We start from the raw sequence: 25,662 nt of genomic DNA, 5'->3' as shown, positions 1-25,662 counted from the left end.
GATGTCTGCTACATCAACACAATGGCTGTTGTGGTACACATGTTGTGTGCTCAATCAGAAACATAGCTTATGCTGCCCCTCTCACTAAAATCCTCTAGCACCTCACACAACAGCTCTTACCACTCTCTCACTAAAAAGGCTTTTATGTTCAGTATAAACTAGTTTTGTTTGGCTGCAGCTTTGTTTTAAGCTCCTTGACCTCTTCTGGCTCTCAATTTATGACAAACACACACCTATTGATGCCGGATGATGCAGCTTGTTCACAGAGCTTAGATACTGCAATGCCTTTTTGGATATCAAAGTGATTTGTGTTGTTCTCTGGAGTGTATCGATTGCTGTTAATGTGCTTTTTTTTACAGACAACAATGGGCCTTGGCCTTTCCGTGAAAGAAAATATATATTTTGGGAAAGGCTTAGCAAGGCCTTTGGAGGTCTGTGGAGGTCTTTTAATGTGCTTAAACCATTTAGAAAAGGCTGTGGAGATTTGTTTCATAATGAAGAAGAGTTGATGATGGATTTGATTGCTGGCAGAGCTCAGAAATAATCTGTTGGCTTGTATGCCATTACATGCAGGCCCTTGTGCAGTGGTTTTCCAATCAGTAAAGTTTGTTCATTTGTTCTGGTCATTACAGTTTGTACAACAAGGCGATTTACCAATAACAGCTTTTTAAAATAAAATAAAAAAATGCTTTTTAAATAACAATTTTACATTGATCAGATCACCTTTAAAAAACTTAAGCCAAAGCATGTCACTGCAAAAAAAATAAATAAAAAAAAAACTTGCACATTTAGGTTTTCTTTGTGGTCCTGAAGCAAAGGAGAGGGAAATCGCAATCTGGCGTGCATGTCCAGACACACAGAGTAAGTTTGCATTGAGTTTTTCAAAAGACCAGTAAGACAGATGACAGTCCAAGATCTGGTTGCTTTTGAGTGACAACACAATGACCAACACATCTGACTGGTCCATCAAGTGCAGATCTGCCAGCTGGACTGTGGCTGAAACTGCCAGTTGGCACCCTAATCAGTGGCGGAAGAGCAATGACTGTCCGTATAGTGGGGCAACCTGTCAAATACCATCTGCTTACAACTCCTAAACATCATCCGAATGATTCTTGCCAGACAAAGACTATCATGGACTCCTCTGCGTTGGCTTCAGGTCCTTATTTTTCAGATGACTGCTCTTTATTCTCTGCAGGTAGTTGTGCTGATGCTTGTGCCCAGGTTACCATATGGGTGTAACTAGTTTTGGTGCAGTGTGTTGTTCCCTGTGTGAGACATCATGACCTGACTGTGGGACAATGCCAGGCCCCACACAGCTGTTGTGTTCAGAACTGCCCAAAGAAATGCTGGTGTGCAGGCAATGTGACCAGGGACTAGAAATGGTTCAAGGAATGAAAAACCTAAAACAAACTAAATGTTTTGTAGAATGAAATTGGAAATGGGAAAAAAGTCCCTTTGAATTGATCTGGAGTGAAACTTTATTTTGAGTCAAGTCAATTTTATTTGTATAGCGCCTTTCACAACACATGTCGTTTCAAAGCAGCTTTACAGAAGATAAGGCATTAACAGACTATTAAACTGTAATGTCTATAATGTTGATGAATTATCATTGTGTAATTAGATAAAATACGATTGTTAATCTTGTTTAAAAATAAGTAATTCAATAATAAATGTATTAATAACCCCAGTGAGCAAGTTGACGTCGACTGGCAAGGAAAACAAAACTTCATAATATGTTGATTAATGGAGAAAAATAACCTTGGGAGAAACCAGACTCACTGTGGGGGCCAGTTTCCCTCTGGCTAACATCATGAATATAATGTAAATATTACGTATTTATAGTTAAAGTCATGGTTTAAAATGTTAAGTGTTAAGGGTCAGTGTTTAAACATCAATTGTGTTTGAACTGTAAGATTAATGACCAATGTCTTTGAAGTCCATCCTGGATTAACTGCAGAAGTTCACATAGATGCAATTGTCCTTGTTAATTGGCTGATTAAGGCTTTTGTTGGCAATTGTTAGTCTATGCATTCCATTTCAAGTTAGTAGTCCATCAATAGACCGAGGTGATGCAGGCAGAGATCAGGCCTTTCACGGCTCCGCCCCGGAGTCCTCCATGGCTCCGCCCTCCACGGCTCCTCCACCAGAGACCATCCCTCACGCGGCTCCGCCCGCTCCCCCAGAGACCATTCCTCATGCGGCTCCGCCCGCTCCCCTAGAGACTCCTTCTTCAACAGTTACGTCCGTGTTACTAGTGACTTCCCCTATAGCAGCTCCACCTCCTGACCCAGTCCCTGTCCTGTGGCCTCCTCCCAGGCCTCCTGACCCACTCCCTGTCCTGTGGCCTCCTCCCAGGCCTCATGAGTTTATTTATTGATCTTGCTGGACATCCTCCCAGTAATGCATTACAATAATCTAGTCTTGAGGTCATGAACGCATTAATTAGTTTTTAGGCATCAGCAACAGAGAGCATGTGCCTTAATTTAGCAGTATTTCATAGGTGGAAGAATGCTGTTTAGCAAAAAAGATTATTTTGAAATTCTAATAACCTTATTATTAATTTGTTATGATAGTTTTTCATGAAACCAAAGATATAAGAAAAAATATTAGTGTCATTCATTTTATAAATAAAATAATTAACAGTTTTCTTATTTTGTTCTAACCGGTTAGCATTTGGCAAGGAGGCCGTGGAAAGCCGGAGCTGTAACAAAATCAGAGGCGCAAAAAACATATATGCAAGATATGCAACGTTTATTGTGGCTTTTACTAAAACCTAGCTGACCTGCCTCTAAATCATATTTTACCTCCAAAGGCCTTGCTAAGCCTTTCCCAAAATATATATTTTCTTTCACGGAAAGGCTAATGCCCATTGTTGTCTGCATCTGCACCTGTGCGTGCCAGATCTTAGTTATTGCATTGTAAAATGTGTTGTGGGTGGATTTATGACATTCTGTCTCCAGGGCAACATATATGAAGTCAGATATGACAGAACACAAGTGAGGCCAACAAAGATTCATCATTACAAAATACAATGTTTTAGTTTGTATTATTTTAGCATGTCCTAGGACATCTCAGCACATTTCAGCCCAAGATGATTTTGTCATGAGTGCATTTGAATTTGCCACAGCTTAATTAAAATATATGTTCATGATGGTCATGATTATAAATGAAAGGGGTGGGGGGTATGCTTGATTTGATTTGATTTCAATTTTCAAAATAGTTTTGAAATTAAATTATCTTCATTATGCTGCTTAATGTCATGTCAATTTACACTAATGACAATCTGCATCTAAGATTCAGTCCGGTTCTAGGTAAAATTTGTGACAATGTCCCCATACAGCACAATTATGTGCTGTATGTCAAGTGCAGCTTTCACTTTTGATATTTCTTAATGAGATGGTCAAACATTTACAGTATTAATGGACTAAACATCAGGGCCCAGTTAAAGGATTCTTTACAAGTTAAGCTCAAACGACAGAATTTGTGGCATAATGTTGATTAACACAAAAATTAATTTCAACCCCTCCCTCCTTTACTTTAAAACAGCTCAAATACAGTGAAATACAGCTACAAATACTCACTGTAACTTTTTTAAGAAAAGGAATGAATCAAAATTAATTTTTGTGGTAATCTATATTATTCCACAAAAGATGTCGATTGAGCTTAACTTGTATTGAACCCGGAAGAATCCTTTAATACACGCACATTCAAAAGCTCTTTAATGATGCATTTACTGTATAGATTTGCAGTAAGAAAGGCTTTCTACATTTCCTTTCTCATCTATATTTGACATTAAAATTATGCCCTTCTTTGTACTGTTCAGTCTGATGTCAAGTTTCCTCAAGACATAATAGAGATGAAGAATAGAGAAAATGAAGGTTTGTAATGAGAGTGATGCAGTTTTCTGAAGTACTCAGTTTTCAGAGACTTTACGGTGCCTGAACATCTGCAGATCACCTCCATTTGTCCAATGATATATCATTATCCATTTTCTATTATTTAATGCAAATATTGAATTAAAGATTGCATCAAGGGTTATGGATTTGGTGTTAATATATTTGTTTGATTCAAATGAATTAAGCTTTCATGGAGAGAAACTTCTGCAAAAACATTTTATGCACAGCCCTCTAATTAGGCCCTAAGAGGATTACTTGGATGTAATCCAAGAGGATGGCAGCAATGTCACTAAGCCCATCAGATGTCTTAAGAACTTTTATTGCTGCCATTGGTAATCTGAGTTAGCCACAGTCAGCCAGGCCCAAGTAACATGAATGGGAGGAACATATTGTGTACCTAAGTCCCTGGATTTAAGTGTTGCCTGAACACAACAGGAGTAAATGGCGTTTACCACTCTTTTTTTTAAGTCTTGTCACTCTTTTCTTCCTATTTTTCTGTTCTTTTCAGTCATTAAACAGTTCTTTGAAAATGACATGCCCTTGAAACACATTGTGCAGACAGACAACAGTTTCAAGCAGTAAATTATCTCATCTACTGATTTACTTTTACATTTACATTTGAAACTAGCTTCTGCATGATTAAAAAGACCACAGGCATTTTAGAATCTGCATTAACAAGGGCTTTGGTGTTGTTAATTAAAATGTTAAACCTTGGAATAAATTGGCTAGATTAACATAAAGATGTTGATCTGATGAAAATTTCTTAGTTACCTTAATCCATATGACATTAAGTCTGTCAAGGATTTTCATTAACTTTGAAAGTATTGTATGGTTTTTCATACACATTGACATTAATTAACATTAAGCTGTTTTAAAGCTGATAATACTGTAGCAAGTACACATAGCAAAAACGTGCATCTCTCTCTCTCTCTCTCTTTCTCTCTCTCTCTCTCACACACACACACACACATACACACACAATTACTATGTAATTGATTATACTTCTGTGTGTATGTGTTTGTTCATTTCTTTTGTGTGTGTATATCTGACCAGTGGAAATTGACAAATATTTTTCTACTAATTCTGCTCCCTTAATTAGTTGCTGATTATTTCCATCTTCATGAAATAAACTAGGGGTGGGCTTTTAGGCATATAATGGTCACTTTGACATTAGCTCTGTTTTGTTTTTTCTACATCCATCTCTCTTGCTAATATATTTAGTAAAGGTTTGCAGTCTTCATAATAAATCTGTTACAGTCGTGACTTTAAATGGTTCAATGGAACCTGTTGTGCACAGGGTTAGAGCTTTTTTCTATCTTGAATGATTTTTACAGGAAATAGTTTGAAGAAATCAAATTTTATATCATGTACAGGACTGTTAGTGAGGGAGTGCCTCATAAAGATTAATCACAGGGGGCTGATGGGGAATTCATAGCTGTTCACAGCCCCTTAAATGTCAAATTTAATCTCAGGATTCAAAAGAAAAAGGCTAACGAACTGTTTCTTTCAGGATTTACCTCACTGAAAAGCAATAGAAAAACACTGAATAAATAAAGATTCTGTGTGGAACTCATCATGAATATTAATGTTTATACATAATGTGAAAAATATGGTTTTAAATTAGTATTTCTTTTAGTCAGCTGTTCTGTGACTAACTAAAAGATACACTATTTAAAAAACACTTTCTTCACATACAACACAAGAGCATATGTGTCTCTTTTGTTGAATTCACAGATATTGAAGTTAGAGCTGGAAAAAGAGTCAAGACCACAGCTGATTCATGCCATGTTTGTCAGAAGATTTGTTAGCTATTTTACTGGGTGTTTCACAGTAAGCCATTGCCTTGATCAAACAGACCTTTTACAACCCCAAAAGAAGTGATTTCTAAATTATATTTACCCTTTGCTAAATTGAAAACACTATAACTGCATAACATTATATGAAGTTATACCTTGTGAATTATTTTTTCTTTTTAATGTACAGCCATTTCAAATCAGAAGATTGCAACATGCTCCAAAAACAATTTGATGAGTTAAAATAACAAGGCAATGTGAAACAGGAGATGTTAAACAGGTGAGGGAATTGTGTCCTATAAACTGTATAAGGAGCCTCCAAAAACAGCCCTTCAAGAGCAAGGATCATACAAGACTTTTTCAAAGTGCTGGATTATTTGCCAACAGATGCTTCATCAAATAATCCAGCACTTTGAGAACAATGCTCCCCAAAGACAAATTGGAAGGATTTTGGGCATGTCACACTCTACAGTGCAGTTAAAGTCTTTTACAGTTAAAAGATTCATGGAATCTGATCAAATCTTGGTGCATAAAGGGAAAGACAAAAACAACTTTTGAATGTGTGTGATCTCTGATCCCTCAGACATCACTGTCTTAAAAAAACATCATTCATCTGTAGTGGATATCATGAACATGGGCTTGGGATAACTTTAGTAAACCTTTGTTAATTTTAGAAATCTATATAAATCAATAACATAAACACACATGAATATCAAATATATATATACGTATATATATATATATATATATATATATATATATATATATATATATATATATATATATATATATATATATATATATATATACTGTGTACTGACACAAGCAACACTGTTTGTCGCATAACATATTCTATTTACTTAAACAGTTTTTCTTCTTTTTCTTGGTTTTGAAAATGTTTAAGCATACAGTAAATGCACACACAAATCCCATGTCAACCCAAATAATAATGTAATTTCTTTATATTATTTGAGCAGGCAAGACATAGAAACACAACAAAAGGAAGAGAGCATTAAACATTCACAATTAGAAAACAAACATGACAGTAAAAAAATAAAACAATTAAGCCCGCCTAGATCCTGCCTCCCTCATTATTCTGCATGTATGCCCAAATAGTCATAAAAATAGGTATGGTCCATTGACATAAGAAGCACTGTATGTCCCATAACAAATGTGATTTTATTGACATAAACACTTATTATTCAGGGGGGTATTATCTAGGCAGGACAACTTTTCTTCCTGGATTCTACCTCCCTCATTATTCTGCATGGATGCTCAAAAAGTCATAAAAATAGGTACAGTGCATTGACACAAGAAGAAATCTATGTCTCATAACACTTTTGATTTTATTTACTTTAACGCCTATATTATTCAGGGAGGTGTTATCTAATGTGGAGTCAGAACTAGCGTGACATGAGCCATGCGTGAATAAATCACTCTTTTGAGTCAATTCTTCCCAAGAAATTGGACCAATATATTTTGCCAAACTGCCAGAATAGGCTCCCAATTCAGTCAGAATCATTTGGACTACTAAGAAGGTCACCATGTCCATGTGTGCGTGCAACCTGTCAATGACCCTGTACTGCAGGTAAAGACATTTTCCAATCAAAAGTGTATAAAAAATATAAAATATATATTACACAAAGGCACTTAAAAGTACCAAAAAAATTACCATGGCATTACAGTGTTTACTGGACATGTCACTTTGTGTACCATGTAAACACCATGGTATTGTATCAATGTACCATTACCATATTTCACCATAATTGTACCATGGTACTGTCACAGCAAGCTTTAAAGAAAGGTCATTTTGATAAAAATGTATCTTGTGCTGTGTAATGTGAAATGGTGTCGAGGTGATTTTAGATGAATTTCTCATCTCTCTAGGTCTCTGTAGATAATTTTCATTTTTGATGAATTATTCCTTTAATGCTATGCAATAGAGGCTGCTCTGGAAAATAAAGGAATGAGTTTCCCAAAATCACCACAACTGAATGCTTTTAGTGTTGTTTTTGCAAAAGAAAACAAGAACAAGAAGGGGGAAAAAAAAGCCAAATTTGCAAAAAATGCACCTGGACTCCCCTAGAACATCATGGTATACTGGATAGAGTATTTAATGGCTGGCCTGTGACCCAGTAATGATCACTAGCTACAAATGCCCCTGCTATGTTACAGTATAATTGACGTTCCTTTTGATTTGTTTGTTTTTAAACATTGTAGTAGACTTGGTTTGGTTTATGTGCTCTTTACATTAAGTTTATTTTAATTTGTGGTTATACACATTCGTGATGCCTACTTATGAGTCCACAACATGCACTTCAACATTTCTCCTCAACATTGTGATTGATAATATGAGGACAGTCTCAGTTCACACCCGAAGGTGTGTATAATATTATGTATTGATTAAGGGTCTTGCCTAGGGTGCCAAATTGACCAGACCAGCACTGCAAGCAAGTTATGTCAACACAGCACCAAAATCAACGTAGGTATTTTAAATCAATGTCTATCAACATTCACATTAAAGGGATAATATACCCCACAATACAAAAAAACCACACTGGGTACCAAAGTGCTGTATGACTTTCTTTCTTACATGGAACACAAAGGGAGATGTTGGGCAGAATTTCCTCAGTCACCTCACTTTCATTCAATATTTTTTTAGTCAATGAAAGTGGATGGTAACTGAGATTGAGAACAGCCTAAAATGAAGTCATGGGTTTGGAACTTAGTAAATGATGACAGGAACTGTCCCTTTAACTTAAAGGCATATTATCTTTCGTATTCTTGTTTTGACAAAGATAATCATTCATTGATATTTAATTGTTTCAACAAGACAATCAATGCTGATGTCCCTTCTAACCAATCTATTTGGAGACAGAAATTATGACCAGAGTTGCAAGGGCTTCTCATTTAAATCACTGTCTGACACATTTAAATGTGTCATTCTGCTCAGCGTGACAGATACAGGACAGCAAAATTAACCTAAGGCAAATAAAACACTGCTCTGCCATTGAATTAGTACTCTACCAAGCATCAGGTTTATTCTAATTGCTCAGGATCATGCCCAGTCGTGTAGTGCTATGCAGTTTTAGGGTCTTTAATGGAATCTTTAATGCCCTCTGTTGGTAAAAATTGGGTACAGCTGCAAGGACTGTTCACTGTTAAAGGAATAGTCCACCCAAAAATGAAAATTATGTCATCACTTAATCACCTTCATTTTGTTCCTTCACCATATGACTTTCTCTCTTATTCATATATACAGATGCAGGTTGGCGCTATTTTGGCAGCACGAGGGGGACTTACACAATATCAGGCAAATGGTTGTAATGTTCTGGTTGATCGGTGTATATATATAGATAGATAGATAGATAGATAGATAGATAGATAGATAGATAGATAGATAGATAGATAGATAGATAGAGAGAGAGAGAGAGAGAGAGAGAGAGAGAGAGAGAGAGAGAGAGAGAGAGGGTTGGGGAGTAACAGAATACATGTAATAAGATTTCGTATTTAAAATACAAAATATAAGTAACATTATTGCACTACAGTTACAATTTAAGTAATTAATAATTAGAATACAGTTACATTCAAAAGTATTTTGATTACTGAAGAGATTATTTTCCATTTTATTGTCATTTGTTTAATTTAATATTTAGTCCTTTCAGATGAAAAACCTTTATACATATAAATGATGAGATCCAAAGTGTATTTGACATTGTGTGTGTGTGTGTGTGTGTGTGTGTGTGTGTGTGTGTGTGTGTGTGTGTGTGTGTGTGTGTGTGTGTGTGCTATATTCCAAATAGCCTACACAATGTATTTTCAGTTACAAGTATATCTTTTTGTGGTTTGACAGATCAAATTAAACCTATTAATCAAATCAAAATCAAATCAAATCACTTTATTGTCACACGACCATATTGCACAAGTGCAACAGTGGGTGAAAGTCTTGTGTGCAGTTCTGAACATCATGGCAGTCATGACAGTGACGAGACACATACCAGTTACAATAAAAAACAAATTTACACAACACAATTTACATATTAAATGTACACATTTATGCATTTGGCAGACGCTTTTATCCAAAGTACACATACTTACACAACACAATAATTATATACAATGTACAGAAAACAATACACACAATATAGAATATGCATAAAATTAAAAAGAAAGTATATAAAGTGTATAAAAAAATATACAGTAGTTGTATTGTAAAGAGAATATACTTTATGACAGTTCAATGTGAGATAATATGATTAATAAAGGGCCGTGCTGGTGTATATTGATCCTGATAGATCAAGTGTCCAAAAGTCAGATTACTTGGGAGAAGAACCTGTCATGTAGTCGGCTGGTGCGGGTCCTGATGCTGCGATACCGCCTGCCTGATGGTAGCAGTGAGAACAGACCATGACTCGGGTGGCTGGAGTCTCTGATGATCCTCCGAGCTTTTTTCACACACCGCCTGGTATATATGTCCTGAAGGGAGGGAAGCTCACCTCCGATGATGTTTCTGGCAGTTCGCACCACCCTTTGAAGGGCTTTGCAGTTGTGGGCGGTGCTATTGCCATACCAGGCGGTGATGCAGCCAGTCAAGATACTCTCTACAGTACTGGTGTAGAACCGTGTGAGGATGTGTTGGTTCATTCCAAACTTCCTCAGCCGTCTCAGGAAGAAGAGGCGCTGGTGAACCTTCTTCACAACGGCCTCAGTGTGGATGGACCATGTGAGTTCCTCAGTAATGTGGACACCGAGGAACTTGAAACTTCTGACTCTCTCCACCGGTGCTCTATTGATGGTGATGGGGCTGTGTTCTCTGTCTTTCCTCCTGAAGTCCACTACAAGCTCCTTGGTCTTACTAACATTGAGGGAGAGGTTGTGCTCCTGCCACCAGCGTGTCAGAGTGTGCACCTCCTCTCTGTAGGTTGTTTCATCATTGTTATTGATCAGCCCTACCACCGTCGTATTGTCAGCAAACTTAATGATGGCATTGGAGCTATGTGTTGCCACACAGTCATGCGTGTATAGGGAATACAGGAGAAGGCTGAGAACACAGCCCTGCGGGGCTCCAGTGTTGAGGGTCAGTGATGAGGAGATGATGCTCCCCATTCAAACCACCTGACGTCTGCCTGACACAAAGTCCAGGATCCAGCTGAGCTGTTTAAGCCCAGAACCCGGAGTTTCACATTAAGCTGGCGCTATGGTGTTGAATGCTGAGCTGTAGTCTACAAACAGCTATGTTTGTAACAGCTAACCTACAAACTTATCAACGTCACTCTATTCATTCTTTAAGAAGGGAAAAACCTTGGTAACCTTTGTGTGTATTGTCTGCCTCCTGAACCACATTGATGTGCCTTGTGTTCGATTCCTGTGCTGTGTCTTATCCGTGACATCTGATGAGAAAGTGGAATGACTTGAGAGTGAGTTACATTTTTAAAACTAGGAACAGGAAGGCAAAGGGCTGGGGGCCCTCATAGTCACAGGGTCCTATTGAGGGTGCCTTGAATAAGCTGACAGCTGTGGGGGCCACATATTCAAGCGTATATAAACATTTATATGTACCCCCCACCTCACCGAGCCCCTGGTAGTCATGGGCCCTTGGGCACTGGCCCAGTCTGAAACACACCCATGATTGTAACCATTATATAATACTCAGAAGAATACCTGACGATATTCCAATCAAGCAAATGTGTGTGAGAAACAATGTGATCTCTGTGCAATGTGATCTATGGTTTGTAAATCTGTTTTCAAGGTACTGGATGAGGTTTTATTTTGTGGTGACATTTCGTTTTAAATAGAATAAACAGAAGAGGGCAGCATGCATCAACTGAAAAGAATTGCTTCTATTTCAGAGTGATGCATTGTAGAAGAGGGTTTCAATAACTTTGTTAATCAAGTCTCCATTTTATCACAATATTTTGAAGCATCACAGACCTTTGGTCTTTATTATTTTTAATAAGACATTTAACATTCTCTCTAAATTAAACTGTTTTTTTTTTTATTATTGTTTTTATTACAAATACAAATTCATTTTATTATATGCTGATTATCTAGTTGGAAAGATGAATCTTATAAAATGTGAAAAAATATAATCGCATCATTGTTCCTTATTTTTATGAAATTCTCCACCTCATTTTAAAGCATGTTTTGATGCCTAAATCTGCATTCTTAACACGATTTGTAAATTATGTCTATCACTATCTATGGCAAGAATAAAATGACCACAAAAATGAAACAAATCAAGTTATCTATTAAAACCATCCTGTTTGCATGCCTGTAGTTTATGCCTGGTGATTACTGTAAAACAGTTCACATTTGCACATGACACTCATATCGTATATACATTGTGAGGGTTATTTTTAAACGTATTTCACTACAGATTACAGAATATATACTGTCAAATGTAATTTGTAACATATTACGTTAGATTATTAAAGGTCAGTAACTTATTCTAAATACTTTGGATTACTTCTACAGCACTGGTAGATTTTTTTAACTTGTTTTGACTATAAAAACTGCCAGTACTGTAAGACAAAATACAAATGTTAAAAATACATTCTCTGAAAAACGAAATATTTTATGCAATGTTGTTTCTAAAACAAGATCAATGAAATTGATCTTGTTTTAAGGATTTTTACAGGAAAACAATACAAAAATGATGATCAAGTATATGATTTTTGCCCTAATATCAAAGGTTTTACTAGAAGAAAGAAATTATGTTTCAATGTGAATTTTCTTGATAAAAATATGATCATGTCTGGTAACATGTGCATGTAAAATGGCTAGAAATAAAATTTTAGCTTAGCATAAAGCTGACAATTTACACAAAGTTTATTTCTATTTCTTCTGCTCCAAACTTACTCCAAACATACTTCTCTGTCTGCTCGTATAAATGTAACACATCATAAGAAAGTGTTTCAACACTGTTCAAATGCACTTTGGATCTCATCATTTATATGTATAAATGTTTCCATCTAAAAGGACTAAATATTAAATTAAACAAATAAAAATAAAATACAAAAGTAATCTCTTCAGTAATCAAAATACTTTTTGAATGTAAACTGTAAATTGTAACTGTAGTGAAATACAGTTACTTATATTTAGTATTTTAAATATGTAACCTCGTTACATGTATTTTGTTACTCCCCAACCCTGGGTATATAGAACCAAAACACAAATCCTTGAAAAGAAAATTTGTAAGTTATTTTTTCTTCTTAACTGTCTTTACGAGAACACAGTATCAAAAACCACATCACCCCCTCCTACACAGTCCACAGATACTGTGTGCTCTATCTTCCTCCCACAAAGGTCATCCGAAACAAAGAGAAATAGTAAACAATGAGATTTAGAAGGATCATATGAACAGTGTGAGAATGTGTTATGGCCAATTGCCCTGTGGAATAATTAGCAATGGTTGTGTTAATGACTGAAACATTACAAATAACGTAAACCTGTCAGATGATCAAAATGAATATTAATAATAAGAATATTACATAGCTAGATTTATATTACTAGTGGGACTTGTGTGATTATAAAACAATGCTATGTCTGATATTCTCATGCTGTCTTACTGCTGTAAATATAGATTTTAAATGTGCATTTTTGTGAAGTGTGTAGATACAGTTTGTTGTAATATGAGAGCACATCACATTTTGCATGTTTGTTAGTGTCCCTGTTTGTGTACTTTGCAAAAAGTTGACATTTTGATTTATTCTGCTTGGCTTTAAGTTAATAATTATATCATAAGATAAAAAGCCAAAGTAAATTCCACAGCTTTAGTAAACACAGTGTACATGCCACTGCCACAGATATTTATTTTAGAAATTTTATAACTTAACTTTTTTATATTTTAGTCCATTTCAGTCACCACAAACAATGAAACAATTAATAAACTGGTCAAGCTACACAGGTGTTTGGCATCCTAAAGTTAAAATGTACATTTTGTCTACTAAAACGGTCTGCTAATTACTGCTGTCAAGCTCTGTCAGCAAGTGGAGTATACAATAAAAGCTTGGTGTTCATTGTGTAGATTACATTTGCCATCAAAGTAAATAAAGACCACAGGAAATGTGATATTCTTTTGCATGCATATGTGAACATAGCGTTTGTACGCCCACATGTGTCAAATAAAATATTCTCTTGTTCAACTGTGTAAATTCCCTGTCACTCGACACTGAAATGAATGTGCTTTGTCCACACATTTCTGTCTGGTTTTAAAACATGTGGATCAACTGATCATATAGTCATTCAACAGTTTTGTTTTATGTTTTATTTTAACCTTTTTCTTTATTAACATGACACAACCTGTTGTAATAATGACTACCATGAAAAATAGAAGCAGAAGAAGGTTAGTGTTCATACAAGATCCTAAATCCTAAAAGTATCACAACATCTTGCTTCAAAAAAAAATTGACGGTATTCAACAAACAAACAAACAAACAAACAAACAAACAAACAAACAAACAAACAAACAAACAAACAAACACTTGCAGATGTGTAGGTAGTTTGTAGATTTTAAGTATCATGCCTATTTTCTTTCTCTTCTAAGCAGACATAGTTGTTACAGTGATCATGCTCATCATAGTACCTCAATGAGTCAGTCATTTTATAATGGGTTACTGAGGTAAAGAAACATTTTTTTGGGTATGTTATTCTACTTTTAGACTTGGATAATAGACTAAATTATGTATATGCATTGTAATTTGTACTTGTGTGTCATTTTGAGTGAGTTTTGCATAAAAGAGAAACCTGTGCAATTTGTGTGAGTGAGCACATGTGTAGCCTGCATACAATATTTAGTATCACTAGAACACAGTTGAGAGAATCCTAATATGTAAATTACCCTTTACATTAAGAACATAGAGCTGATGCATATTTAATTCTGAAAAACTGTGGCTACTGGTATCACAGATTTTTTTTAAACATATTTCAAAATTTAAAGAATATTGTTTTATATTTTTAATCTTAGTTATTTTAATTTTTTTAATCTATATGTTAACTAAGGCTGTCAATGAGCCTTAATTATTGACTGGCCATACCTTTATTTTTTATTGTCTGCTTAAAACACCTTGTTTATTTTCAATATGATTTTAGTGGAAACCATGGCTGTTTACTCTTAAAGGGGTAGTTCACCTAAAAATGAAAATGTATTCAACCTCATGCCATCCCAGATGTGTTTGACTTTCTTTCTTCTGCAGAACACATGCCGATTTTTAGAAGAATATTTTCAAAATGTACTTTTTGGAGATTTAAAGTTCTGGTCACAATTCACTTGCATTGTGAGGACCTACAGAGCTGAGATATTCTTCTAAAAATCATCATTTGTGTTCTGCAGAAGAAAAAAGTCACACATCTGGGATGGCCTGAGGTTGAGTAAATGATGAGAGAATTTACATTTTTAGGAAACTATCCCTTTAAGTATTCAGAATGATTTCAACAAAAATGGCCATACACCATATATAAACGTCTTTTAAAGGAATGTTGGTGAACTAAAGTGTTAAAGTTTATTGTATGACCTACATTAATGCCACAAGTTAGTTTTTTACTGCAAACACAATCTTTGTAAAATCCAAGGTATGTGCAACACGTACTACAGTAAAACCGTCACAAAAACTACAAGACCCATAATCCCCTCACTAACCGCTACTGTGAGTGCGCGCGTACGTGAGCGTGAATGAGTGCGTGTGCGTGCGCTTTTGTTGACTGCCGACTCGTATGACGTCACCGCTGGAACTGCCCTGTCACGCGCTGTTAGTAAAAGTTGGGAAAGCAGCTCGAGACGGTGAGCAGCTGCGAATTTACGGAGGAACTGGACCAACGGCCGCGCTGACGCAGAGAGCTCGCTCACCTCACCTCCCCTTCACCGCTGCCAGTCGGCACAAACTGTTGCTCGAGCTGTTTTGGATTATTCCGAGGGAGAAACTTCATACAATAATATGTTCAGCTTGGAGTTAGAATAGAAGCAAAGCGCGGAGGAAAAGTTTTGCCTTCATTATCACTCAATGTAGTGAGTTTATTAAAGAATCGGCGTACATAGACGGGTGATCCCGAGCTGTCAAACCCGATGACTACTGCAAACTGCCCCGGGAATGAAGAGCTGGACTTCAGACTGATCTTCGGAGAGGACGGACAGCAGCCGCCGCTAGCCCCCTCAGGTCAGCGTGCTCACACAACCGTAATCGGTATAGATTAACTCATGAATCATGCACTTAAAAAGGGATGAAGTCGATAACACATGCGAAACACATTCACTAATGCAGCTGCGCCGCGCTGCGAGTCTGGCAGTGGTCTCCGGAGTTTTTACTTCACACTAGCAGCTGCTGTGTTTTATTCTGGTTTCTTGTGTAGTTGTAAATTAAGCCAATGGAAATGAGAAGCGGTACGTTTAGGCTATGTGGCATTAAGTGCGTCAACCGGTGAGCTAAAGTAACCAATAATATCCGCGCCTGAAGCATTTAAGCCGGTAAAAGCAACTCTTGTCAAAACCTCGTGAGCTGCATACCTAGACTGCAGTTTTGGGCATCATAAGCGCATTGAAAGGGTGTGAGACAGAAACGCAATGTCTTTTGTGTCTTCAACAAGAGTCTGCAGCTGTCAGATTCAGCTGCTGTACAGAGTGAAATGCCAGACAAGTTTCTGCTATCTCTTGCCCATGCATTTAACTAGATCACATGAAAAAGGTTTCGACCCATACGTTTCCATTAATACTTGACATTCCTCCATTTTACTCTTCCTTACACAAGTAGGTTACGTTTTGCTCATGAGCAGTAACTACATTTGTCATCGACTTTTTTTTTTTATTTACTTATTTTTTTGCAACCTGTTGATGTGATGTCACTTTGCTTAAATAAGTTCACATTTACTCAATATTCTAGTCAGAAAAAGAGTTAATAATGTTGACAAATTGTACAAATGTATCATTTGTCAACAGTATGAACAATTTTGAACAGCTCACTATATAGTAAATGTGAACTAATTTAAGCAAAGTAAAGTCTAACCTATGGGTGGGGTCAATGAGCATCAACAATATTTATTCAATGCAAGAATACATAAATCGATTGTTCTGGGTAGCCAGAAAATATATTATTTTACAGTTAATATAAAATCTGAAATCCAAAATATAAGCATACCTGTTGTGCGTGCTCAACAAACATTTATCAGATAGTGATAATTAAATTCACCATGGTTTATTGTTGATGTGGTGATCCCTTAAAGTCATCAAATTGAGCAAAAGTGTTATTTCTTCTTGCATGTCAAGAACATAATATTAGAGACTTTTCTCTCATTGTTTCTTATTATGCAGTTATATTATCAAACAGAGATTAAAAGGAGTGTGATTAAAAGTATGCATGTTGTTAAATATCGTAACACGTAAGATACTTCCTCAAAGTTACTTGCATTGCTAGTTTGCTGAATGTAGAAATACGAGTGATAATTGAAGATGCTGTTTGGATTTTATATATTGATCATTTGATAAGCAATTTCTTTCTGTTTAAGCCCCTTGTGTCTACTGTCTATGTATTTGTTGTAATGTCAACTGCAAATCAACAGTGAATACTGTATTTCCCCAGTTTGTGACCACCCGGCATGGCCATCAGCATGGCTTATGTGTGTTTGTGTGTGTGTGTGTAATTTCCTAATGAAAAAAGGTGTGTGAGAAGTAGGAACCATATCAGCATCTGTCAGTGTGCTCGAGTGTGTCGTGAAGGAAAGAGATTTGGGTATAGTGAAAGCAGAATGCATGTGTGTGTGGGTGGACCTCTGTGTGTGTGTTTTTTTTAAGTTTTGCATGTTTTTCTAAAGTATTGCATGATCAGAAATTGCACTTGGTGATTGCATACATTCCCTAAGCAAAGAAGGTCAGAGCATGCTGTGCTATATAGAAATTAATAATCAAAATTTGTTATTTATGTAAGATGTTGCTCTAGTATCGAGGTTTGTGTTAAGGCAAGTGGCTTTGCTACTTTATGGGCTGCAGAAATCAATATAAGCATCACTTTTGTGCATTATTGTTTTGGATCAACTGTTGTTGAAGCACAAAATAGAGATTGCACCTTATGAAACTTTATTACCGTTGACTTTCAGGAGTCCTTTTCTAAATTAACAGAAAAAAAAAATAATATTATACATTTTGAGTGAGAAGTGGGTATGACGTATTTCCACTAAATGTTAGAAAAATAGAACCTCTGTGCACTGTATAATTTGACCCGCATGTAGAGTTTATAGTACGCATACACTAATTTGCTGGTGTCAAGGGGGAATTCTGAATTTTCCTTGAGGGTTTTTGAAACTGAATTTCAGGAAATGAACCTAGTCTAACCTTTTCCCTAGAAATTTAAAGAATGAAGAATAATATAGAATTGGGCCCAGTTGCAACTAAAGGACATTATCACAAAACATTTTCTTAAATTTAGGGGTTTGATGCAACTGGCTGCTTGTACTGAATAGAATAAATTCTATAGAATAATACATTCTTCAACTTAGTGTTTTGCATAACAGACATTAACTAGGAAAAAAATAATGGTAAAGTTGGATAGAAAATTCGAATGCCTTGTGAATATGACTGGAGATTGTCTCTGTTATATCCTAATAAATCAGATAAATAGATAGAAATGCATTATTTTTAAGTTGTTTAATAGGTTTTTATCCTAAGTGATGTTGGCATCAGTTCACACTAGGTCTTCATGATTTTAATGCAGTAAAAGGGAAAGGGCTGTTGTTAATAAACTCCCTTCAGTGCTGTTGGAGTTGCAAAAGACTGATTTGTCTTGATATCGGAAATCTCAGTATCGGCCGTTACCGATCCAGATCCGATACCAGTGTTGTTTTTTTGCATAATCAGTTTAGAATATCTTTACATTATTGTGTGGAAAACAAATAAAAATAATATATTATAACAGTCAGTAATATATCTCAATCTTTCACCTTTTGTCACGGATCCACGATCTCTCTCTCTCTCTCTCTCTCTCTCTCTCTCACACACACTTTCTTCCTCACTGCCATCACAAGGCTCACTCTCCCCTGAGTTCTGATTAAACGCACCTGCATATCATTAGTGGCTAATCAAGGACTGCATACATTCCCCACCCGCATTCACATTCACTCTTTGTCTGTTCTCATCGATAATATCTCTGAGACCCCAGACCTTTCTACTATGTCAAACATACTTGTGTCTTCATTATTGCCTGCTAGTATCATTCGACTGTTGAGAGTTATCTGTTCATCGTGTCTGTAACCTGTCTGGATATTACTCACATGCTGTTTGCCACTCTGCTCAACTGTTTTTATTCACATGATGTTTACATAACTGTTTCATTCATCTGTTCAATAAACCCTGCTACTGAGTTCATATCTCTGCCTCTGTGACACCTTTAACTTTTAAACCCTCAGGCTTTTATTTTGACATTCAGAAGTCTCCAGGAAGTCCTGTATGTGTCTGTTTGTAGGAAAGTTCACTGTAGTTTAATTAGCTTCTTATTCAAATTATGGTAAAAATGCACCTCTGGTGCCATTCTAAATGGATATTTTAAGTGAACCGAAATTTTAAGCATCTACATCTGAGATGTTGTTTGTTGTATCGCTCCAATATTGCGTACCACCGTGAAGGCTAAAAATAGGCGCGCATGAGTGTCAGTGTCAACATAGCAGCGCCATTCAATAACGTGCTGGAGCCATATTACATACAAGTCATATTAACTACTTTAATTATGTTTTAATAGTTATTTTGTCATATTTTGAGCTTTACAGTAACGAGCATGACTAACACATATATCGGATTTGGATCAGGCTCATTAGACCGATACCCAATCCATTTAAAAACGATCCAGGCATCGGATCTGTGCCTACCTGTCAAAGATTATTTAATGGAGATGCCACTTCTATTTTTAAATGAATGGGAGAAATTGGAATGCTCAGACAAGGAGCTCTGAGCACCCAACTGTCAGTGGATGTAAAAAGGAAGTCCCGCCTTACAGATAAAAAAGCCAATCACCTTTTAGAAAAAGACATCGCCTGTCAATCAACTCATGCAAATGCAAAACATGCATTAGCTATACAAGCTAGAACATTTTTGCATAATATGATGTAAAGAAGCACATTTTATGATACCAGTATTGTCAGATTTTATTGCTGATTTAAAATATGTCCTTTGATCGTAATCTTGACAAACCGTTTTTGAGATTTCGGTCTTTCTCCATTCAAGTAAATAGCAGCTACACTGTCCTGACTGGAAATAACCTCCTTAGTGTTCCAAAGATGGCAGACAGTGGACTGACTTGCTAGAAAGACTGAGTATATTCACTTAAAGATCCCTTATTTGGATATTAAAATGTGATTGGAATTTGAATGCCCAATAATAAAGTTGTTATTTAAGACAACCGCGATTAGATCAATGCAGACGGTTATTTAATAATCGCGGCAGGCCTAGTTCAGGACTCTCTTTGTAAGATGTCAAATGCCTTGTTCAGACTGCCACTAAAAATTATTTGCATATCCAGATGAGTTTTTGATAGTCTGGACAGCAAAAAACCACATGAAATCTGATTTTTCTGAATCTAATTTTAACCACATCGGGAGGTGGTTTCAAATGTGATTGAAATCAGATTTTTTCAGATGCTTCTCAGTCCGAATGCTCTGGCTGCTCAATTCAGATTTCAAATGGTCTTTTGTGTCACTCTTAACATGACACACAACAATGACATCATAAAAATCGGTGACTGCAGCACGGAACATCACAATATTGAGAACTTCTGCACTGCGACTGGACAGGGTGCTTATTTGTAGAGCTGAATGATGCACCTCCATTTTTCCCGCATCTGTTTTGAAAGCATCGTCATGTTGTTACGCCTGCATCATTACCAAAGCAACCCATGCAGATAGGTGGGTTATGTCTGAATGCGCAAATTTGATTAGATCACTTGTAATTAATAGTGCAGACAGTCTGCCTGAAAAGATATGATTTGAGAAAAAATCTGATTTGCCTGCAGTCTGAACATAGCCAAAATGGCACTAGATTCCTGTTTGAACAGATTTAATCTTGATGGCTCAGAATTCATAGATCCTCTGCATGGTAATGACTTTTGTGACTAGATTTATGTTTGCATGACATTTTGAAATTGACAAATTTCTCTTTTATTTTTGTCACATTTGTTTTTACATGGTTTCCGTGAGAGTATTTGGAGCCAAGGTTGCAAAACAATAACTTTCATATACTGTTTGAAATATTTATCAGTACAGAATCAAAAATTTGGAATAATGAAAACTGAGTCAGTTTTGATTAAAGTATTCTTAAGTAGTGTGTTCAGGAGTGTACGCAAATCGAGTGTATGAATTCATGTTCTTGATAGGCATTATCAATGATCTTCATAATTACCCTAAACAAAAAAACAACTCATGTTCTGTTAGTTCTCAATTTTGTTTAGTTCAGAGTAGGGCTGAAATGATTTGTTGACATTATCGACAACGTTGAAAATAAAAAATTGTCGACAAAATTTTTATTGTCGAATAGTTGTCCGATTTCATTTAACACAACATGAGATCTTTTGTATCTCATGATGACTCGGGAGAGAAGCACTTCAGCTTGTACTTGATTGAGGAGAGGAAGAAAGAACAGCTCACAGTCCAGATGCACTCCAAACTTTCCAAACAGATTAAGGTGATGTAGATTACAGAGTATTATAATACAAAAATGCTAAATAAGTAAATACAGAAGATGATTTTGTCCTCTTTATTGATCGTAAGCATGTTTAATATAACCTTTTAAGTTAGGGCACAAGCTGAATAGTCTGTTAAGAGCTAATGATTAATCATAGCAATAATCGCCTATCCAGTCGAATAATCATTAGATTAGTCGATTATAAAAATAATAATTAGTTGCAGCCATAGTCCAGAGTGAGATCTCGCAGCATGACTTTCATTTAATTTGGTTAATCAGTGAATATTTGCATAGTGGCCTGGCCATCATCAACTTGAATGACCCAACCCAGACAAACGTGAGCACACATAAGGCAACTTTCAATTGTGACATTTATGTTCAATTTTGTAGTAAAGAAAAATAACAAGACATGACATAACATTATACATTTAGCATTGAAAGCTGAGTAGTAAGGACTGATTGCAACTGCACTATGCAATTTTTTAATTTAACTTAATTAAAGTCCTGTATGCCTATTTTTAGGGCTCAATAATAAGGATGAATCACAGGCCCAGGGCCAGTGGATGGAACTACCACTTGCCCTATTGGGCTACTGCTGCCTTGTTGCTGAATATTACATTCACTGATCTTGTAAATTAGTTTTATGCCACATAAACTTGGAACGCTGTTGTGATTATCGCACTAAGCATAATCATAACATGTCTTACAATAATGAGGTTTTATCTAAATTGTGAGTCTTGGAATCTTCAGTTATAATGTGTTAAAACATACAAACCAATAGTATTTTTATATTATTATATATTTTTTTTGCATTACCATCGATTTTCAGCAAAGCTTTTTTTTTTTTTTTTTTTTGAGAAAACATAATATTTAATGAAAAATATAATATTATTTCTAGAGATGTACCGAAATTTCGGCCGCCGAAAATTTTCGGCCGAAAATGGCACTTTCGGTTTTTGGCCGAAAGAGAAAAAAGGCCGAAATTATGAGCCGAAAATACCTCCTCGCCCCGCCCCTCAGTGCTCAGATTTCACTCTGGATCGATCTAGCCCTTATCACAGCGCTACCAAACAAAGGCCGATCATGTCAGCGGTGTGGAAATTCTTCAAAGTTTCTGATTAGGACATCAAATTTGCGATCTGCAGTGTTTATTCAGCAGAAATGTCAAGATATATATATATATATATATATATATATATATATATATATATATATATATATATATACAGAATACAGCAAGAGATTCTACAGGAAAGTGCCACAACTAGCGCAGCTACACCACAACTTGAGACGTATCTAGCTGAACTACGCCAGAAGCGACAATCCCCTTGACTACGGTCGCATAAACAAAGACCGCTTTCCTTTGCTTGCGCGGATTACGCACAGGTATTTATCTGCCCAAGCACCAGCACAGAGAGTGAGAGACTGTTCAGTGCAGCATCTCATGTTCTTGATGAGCTTTCTGACAGGAGAGACTGTCAGAAAGTTTAGCAACTTTTGTTCTTGAAGAGAAACCGGTCACTTGTACTTAAATAGAAAGCGGTCCAATATGATGTGTATAGCAATTACATTACACTTGTTCTTCACTTGAGGATACATCTGTCATTTACAGCTGAGGTTGGATTTAGTTCAATTACTGCTGTTTTGCACTGTTGTTTTGCACAATAATGTTCACTTAAAGTGTACGTTTACATACACAGAATAGAGCACTGATCCATATATATAATTAGATTCCTCCGTAAGGAGGGAATCTATTGTATTTGACGGTTTTATTAGATTCCTCCGTAAGGAGGGAATCTATTGTATTTGACGGTTTTATTATTAGATTCCTCCGTAAGGAGGGAATCTATTGTATTTGACGGTTTTATTATTATTATTATTATTATTATTCTCCTTGAGCCCAAATAGCTCAAAAAGTCACTGGTCAAAAGTTTTCTAAATTGGCACATTGATACTCCATGCCAACGGGTACCCCCAAACCAAGAATGGTCAACATTCGCCCATAGGTGGCGCTACAGGCCACGCCCAAAAAAAATATTTTCAAAGTGATACCATTTCCACGCCATTTGTCCAAATCTTCTGAAACTTGGTGTACATGCCTCATTTCTCATGGGGAACAAAAAAGCCTCAAGAACCCATAACTTCTGCCATGATGGATTTTCATGTACGGTGAAAATTTGCGAAAACCTACAAAACTCTTCTTCTCCTGAACCGTAGCTCCAATTGACTTGAAATTTGGTACACATGTGTAGAATTGAAGTCTTTGAAAACTTTACTTAGGAAAAATGAATACGATACAAAATGGCTGAAAGGGGCGTGTTTATGTAAATGTCCAAATTTTAACAATATATACGTGTCAATAAATCAAATGTAATTTTGACTGATGGTTTTTCAAACCTAACATGCTTCAAGATGACATCACTCTGAAGTACTGCGCAAAGAATGGCCAACATTCAGCCCCTAGGGGCGCTACAGGCCATGCCGAAATTCCCATTTTCTGGTCTAAAATGTTCTAATTTGGTACAATGGTACTACAGGCCAACAGGAACCCACAAACCAAGAATGGCCGACATTCAGCCACTAGGAGCGCTAAAGGCCACGCCAAAATTCCCGTTTTCTGGTCAAAAATGTTCTAATTTGGTACATTGATACTACAGGCCAACAGGAACCCACAATCCAAGAATGGCCAACATTCACCCCTAGGGGGCGCTACAGGCCATGCCGAAATTCCCATTTTCTGGTCAAAAATGTTCTAATTTGGTACATTGATACTACAGGCCAACAGGAACCCACAAACCAAGAATGGCCCACATTCGACCATAGGTGGCGCTACAGGCCATGCCCCAAAAAAATATTTTCAAAGTGATACCATTTCCAAGCCATTTAACCAATTCTTCTGAAACTTGGTGTACATGCCTCATTTCTCATTGGGAACAAAAAAGCCTCAAGGATCTATAAGGTCCGGTATGGATTTTCCTGTACATTGAAAATGTTTAGTTTAGGATTCAGACAGAAATACGTGTTTTTTGGATTCATCCATTGAGAGGGTTTAACCCCAACCCTCTACTGATCAATTTTAAATGATTTGCCATTTTGAGGAGGAATCCACATTGCTGCTTGCAGCTATATTTATTATTATTATTATTATTATTCTCCTTGAGCCCAAATAGCTCAAAAAGTCACTGGTCAAAAATTTTCTAAATTGGCACATTGATACTCCATGCCAACGGGTACCCCCAAACCAAGAATGGTCAACATTCGCCCATAGGTGGCGCTACAGGCCACACCCAAAAAAAATATTTTCAAAGTGATACCATTTCCACGGCATTTGTCCAAATCTTCTGAAACTTGGTAAACATGCCTCATTTCTCATGGGGAACAAAAAAGCCTCAAGGACCCATACTTCTGCCATTATGGATTTTCCTGTACAGTGAAAGTTTTGGAAAACCTAAAAAACTCTTCTTCTCCTGAATCTTAGCTCCAATTGACTTGGAATTTGGCACACGTGTGTAGTATGTATGTCTTTCCAAATGTTACTTAGCAAAAATGAATACAATACAAAATGGCTGAAATGGACGTGTTTATGTAAATGTACACACAAAAGATGATCAAAAATTGTAAAAATCCCATTGATTTACAATGGCTGAGAAAAAGTGCCCCCTCTACTGGATAAATACGGTCTACATGTAAAATCCCATGCACTTACATTGGCTGAGCAAAGAGGCTCCCTCTACTGGAGTAACTCTGTCTACCACATGCAGCTCTTCTGTAGCAATCTCTCTAATGGAGCATTTCGGTGGAGCTCCAGACTTAGAAGCCAAATGACATTTTACTTGTGTCTTCACGAAGGTAAGTCAATTGTGTGTTTTAATGCTTTCCAGTTTGAACATTCAAGCGATTTTACACTATTCACTCAACAAAGGCAAAACAACTCAAATAAATGTTTGCGTGCAGTTTGTGTGACACAGTGAGCGAGCCGCGTCGCGTTTAACGCTCGCACGCCGATGAGAGTTCTCTTTCGCCTCGTGTTTGAACGGACAATTTCATACACCAAAATACATGATATATTGGGGTGTCTGCTATGTCTCAAGTGAACAAACAGTTGATAAAGAAATCGGGTATCAATATATTGAATTATGAATTATTGAAGGGGTGTAGTGATGCCGCTGTGATGTCCTGTTAGATTTTTCTCTATCGAGACAGCGTTAACAGCTTAAACAAAATACTGCGTTATTAACAAAATACTGCGTTATTAACAAAATACTGCGTTATTTTTGCCCATACTATACATTTAATACATCGTCACAAACTATGAAAGTTGTAC

The 25,662-nt window shown here is 36.4% G+C and overlaps 1 protein-coding gene across 3 annotated transcripts in view; it reads left to right on the top strand.

Annotated features, from left to right (window-relative positions):
* Nucleotides 1-15,454: 15,454 nt before the first annotated feature.
* The window catches only part of LOC127632302 (nuclear factor of activated T-cells, cytoplasmic 3-like), a 131,218-nt gene continuing 121,010 nt past the window's right edge, over nt 15,455-25,662 (top strand). For all 3 annotated transcript variants that reach the window (XM_052110936.1, XM_052111014.1, XM_052110869.1), the window contains exon 1: nt 15,455-15,840. Coding sequence is in view for 2 of the 3 variants with exons in the window: in XM_052111014.1 (XP_051966974.1) it covers nt 15,750-15,840 (91 nt within the window). In the remaining variant the exon portion in view is untranslated. The remainder of the gene's footprint in view (nt 15,841-25,662) is intronic.

This window comes from Xyrauchen texanus, chromosome 1, assembly GCF_025860055.1.
Source record: "Xyrauchen texanus isolate HMW12.3.18 chromosome 1, RBS_HiC_50CHRs, whole genome shotgun sequence".
In the NCBI taxonomy this organism is placed as follows: domain Eukaryota; kingdom Metazoa; phylum Chordata; class Actinopteri; order Cypriniformes; family Catostomidae; genus Xyrauchen; species Xyrauchen texanus.
Note: the sequence above shows the minus strand (reverse complement) of the source record. Positions and strands in the feature narration are given on the sequence as shown.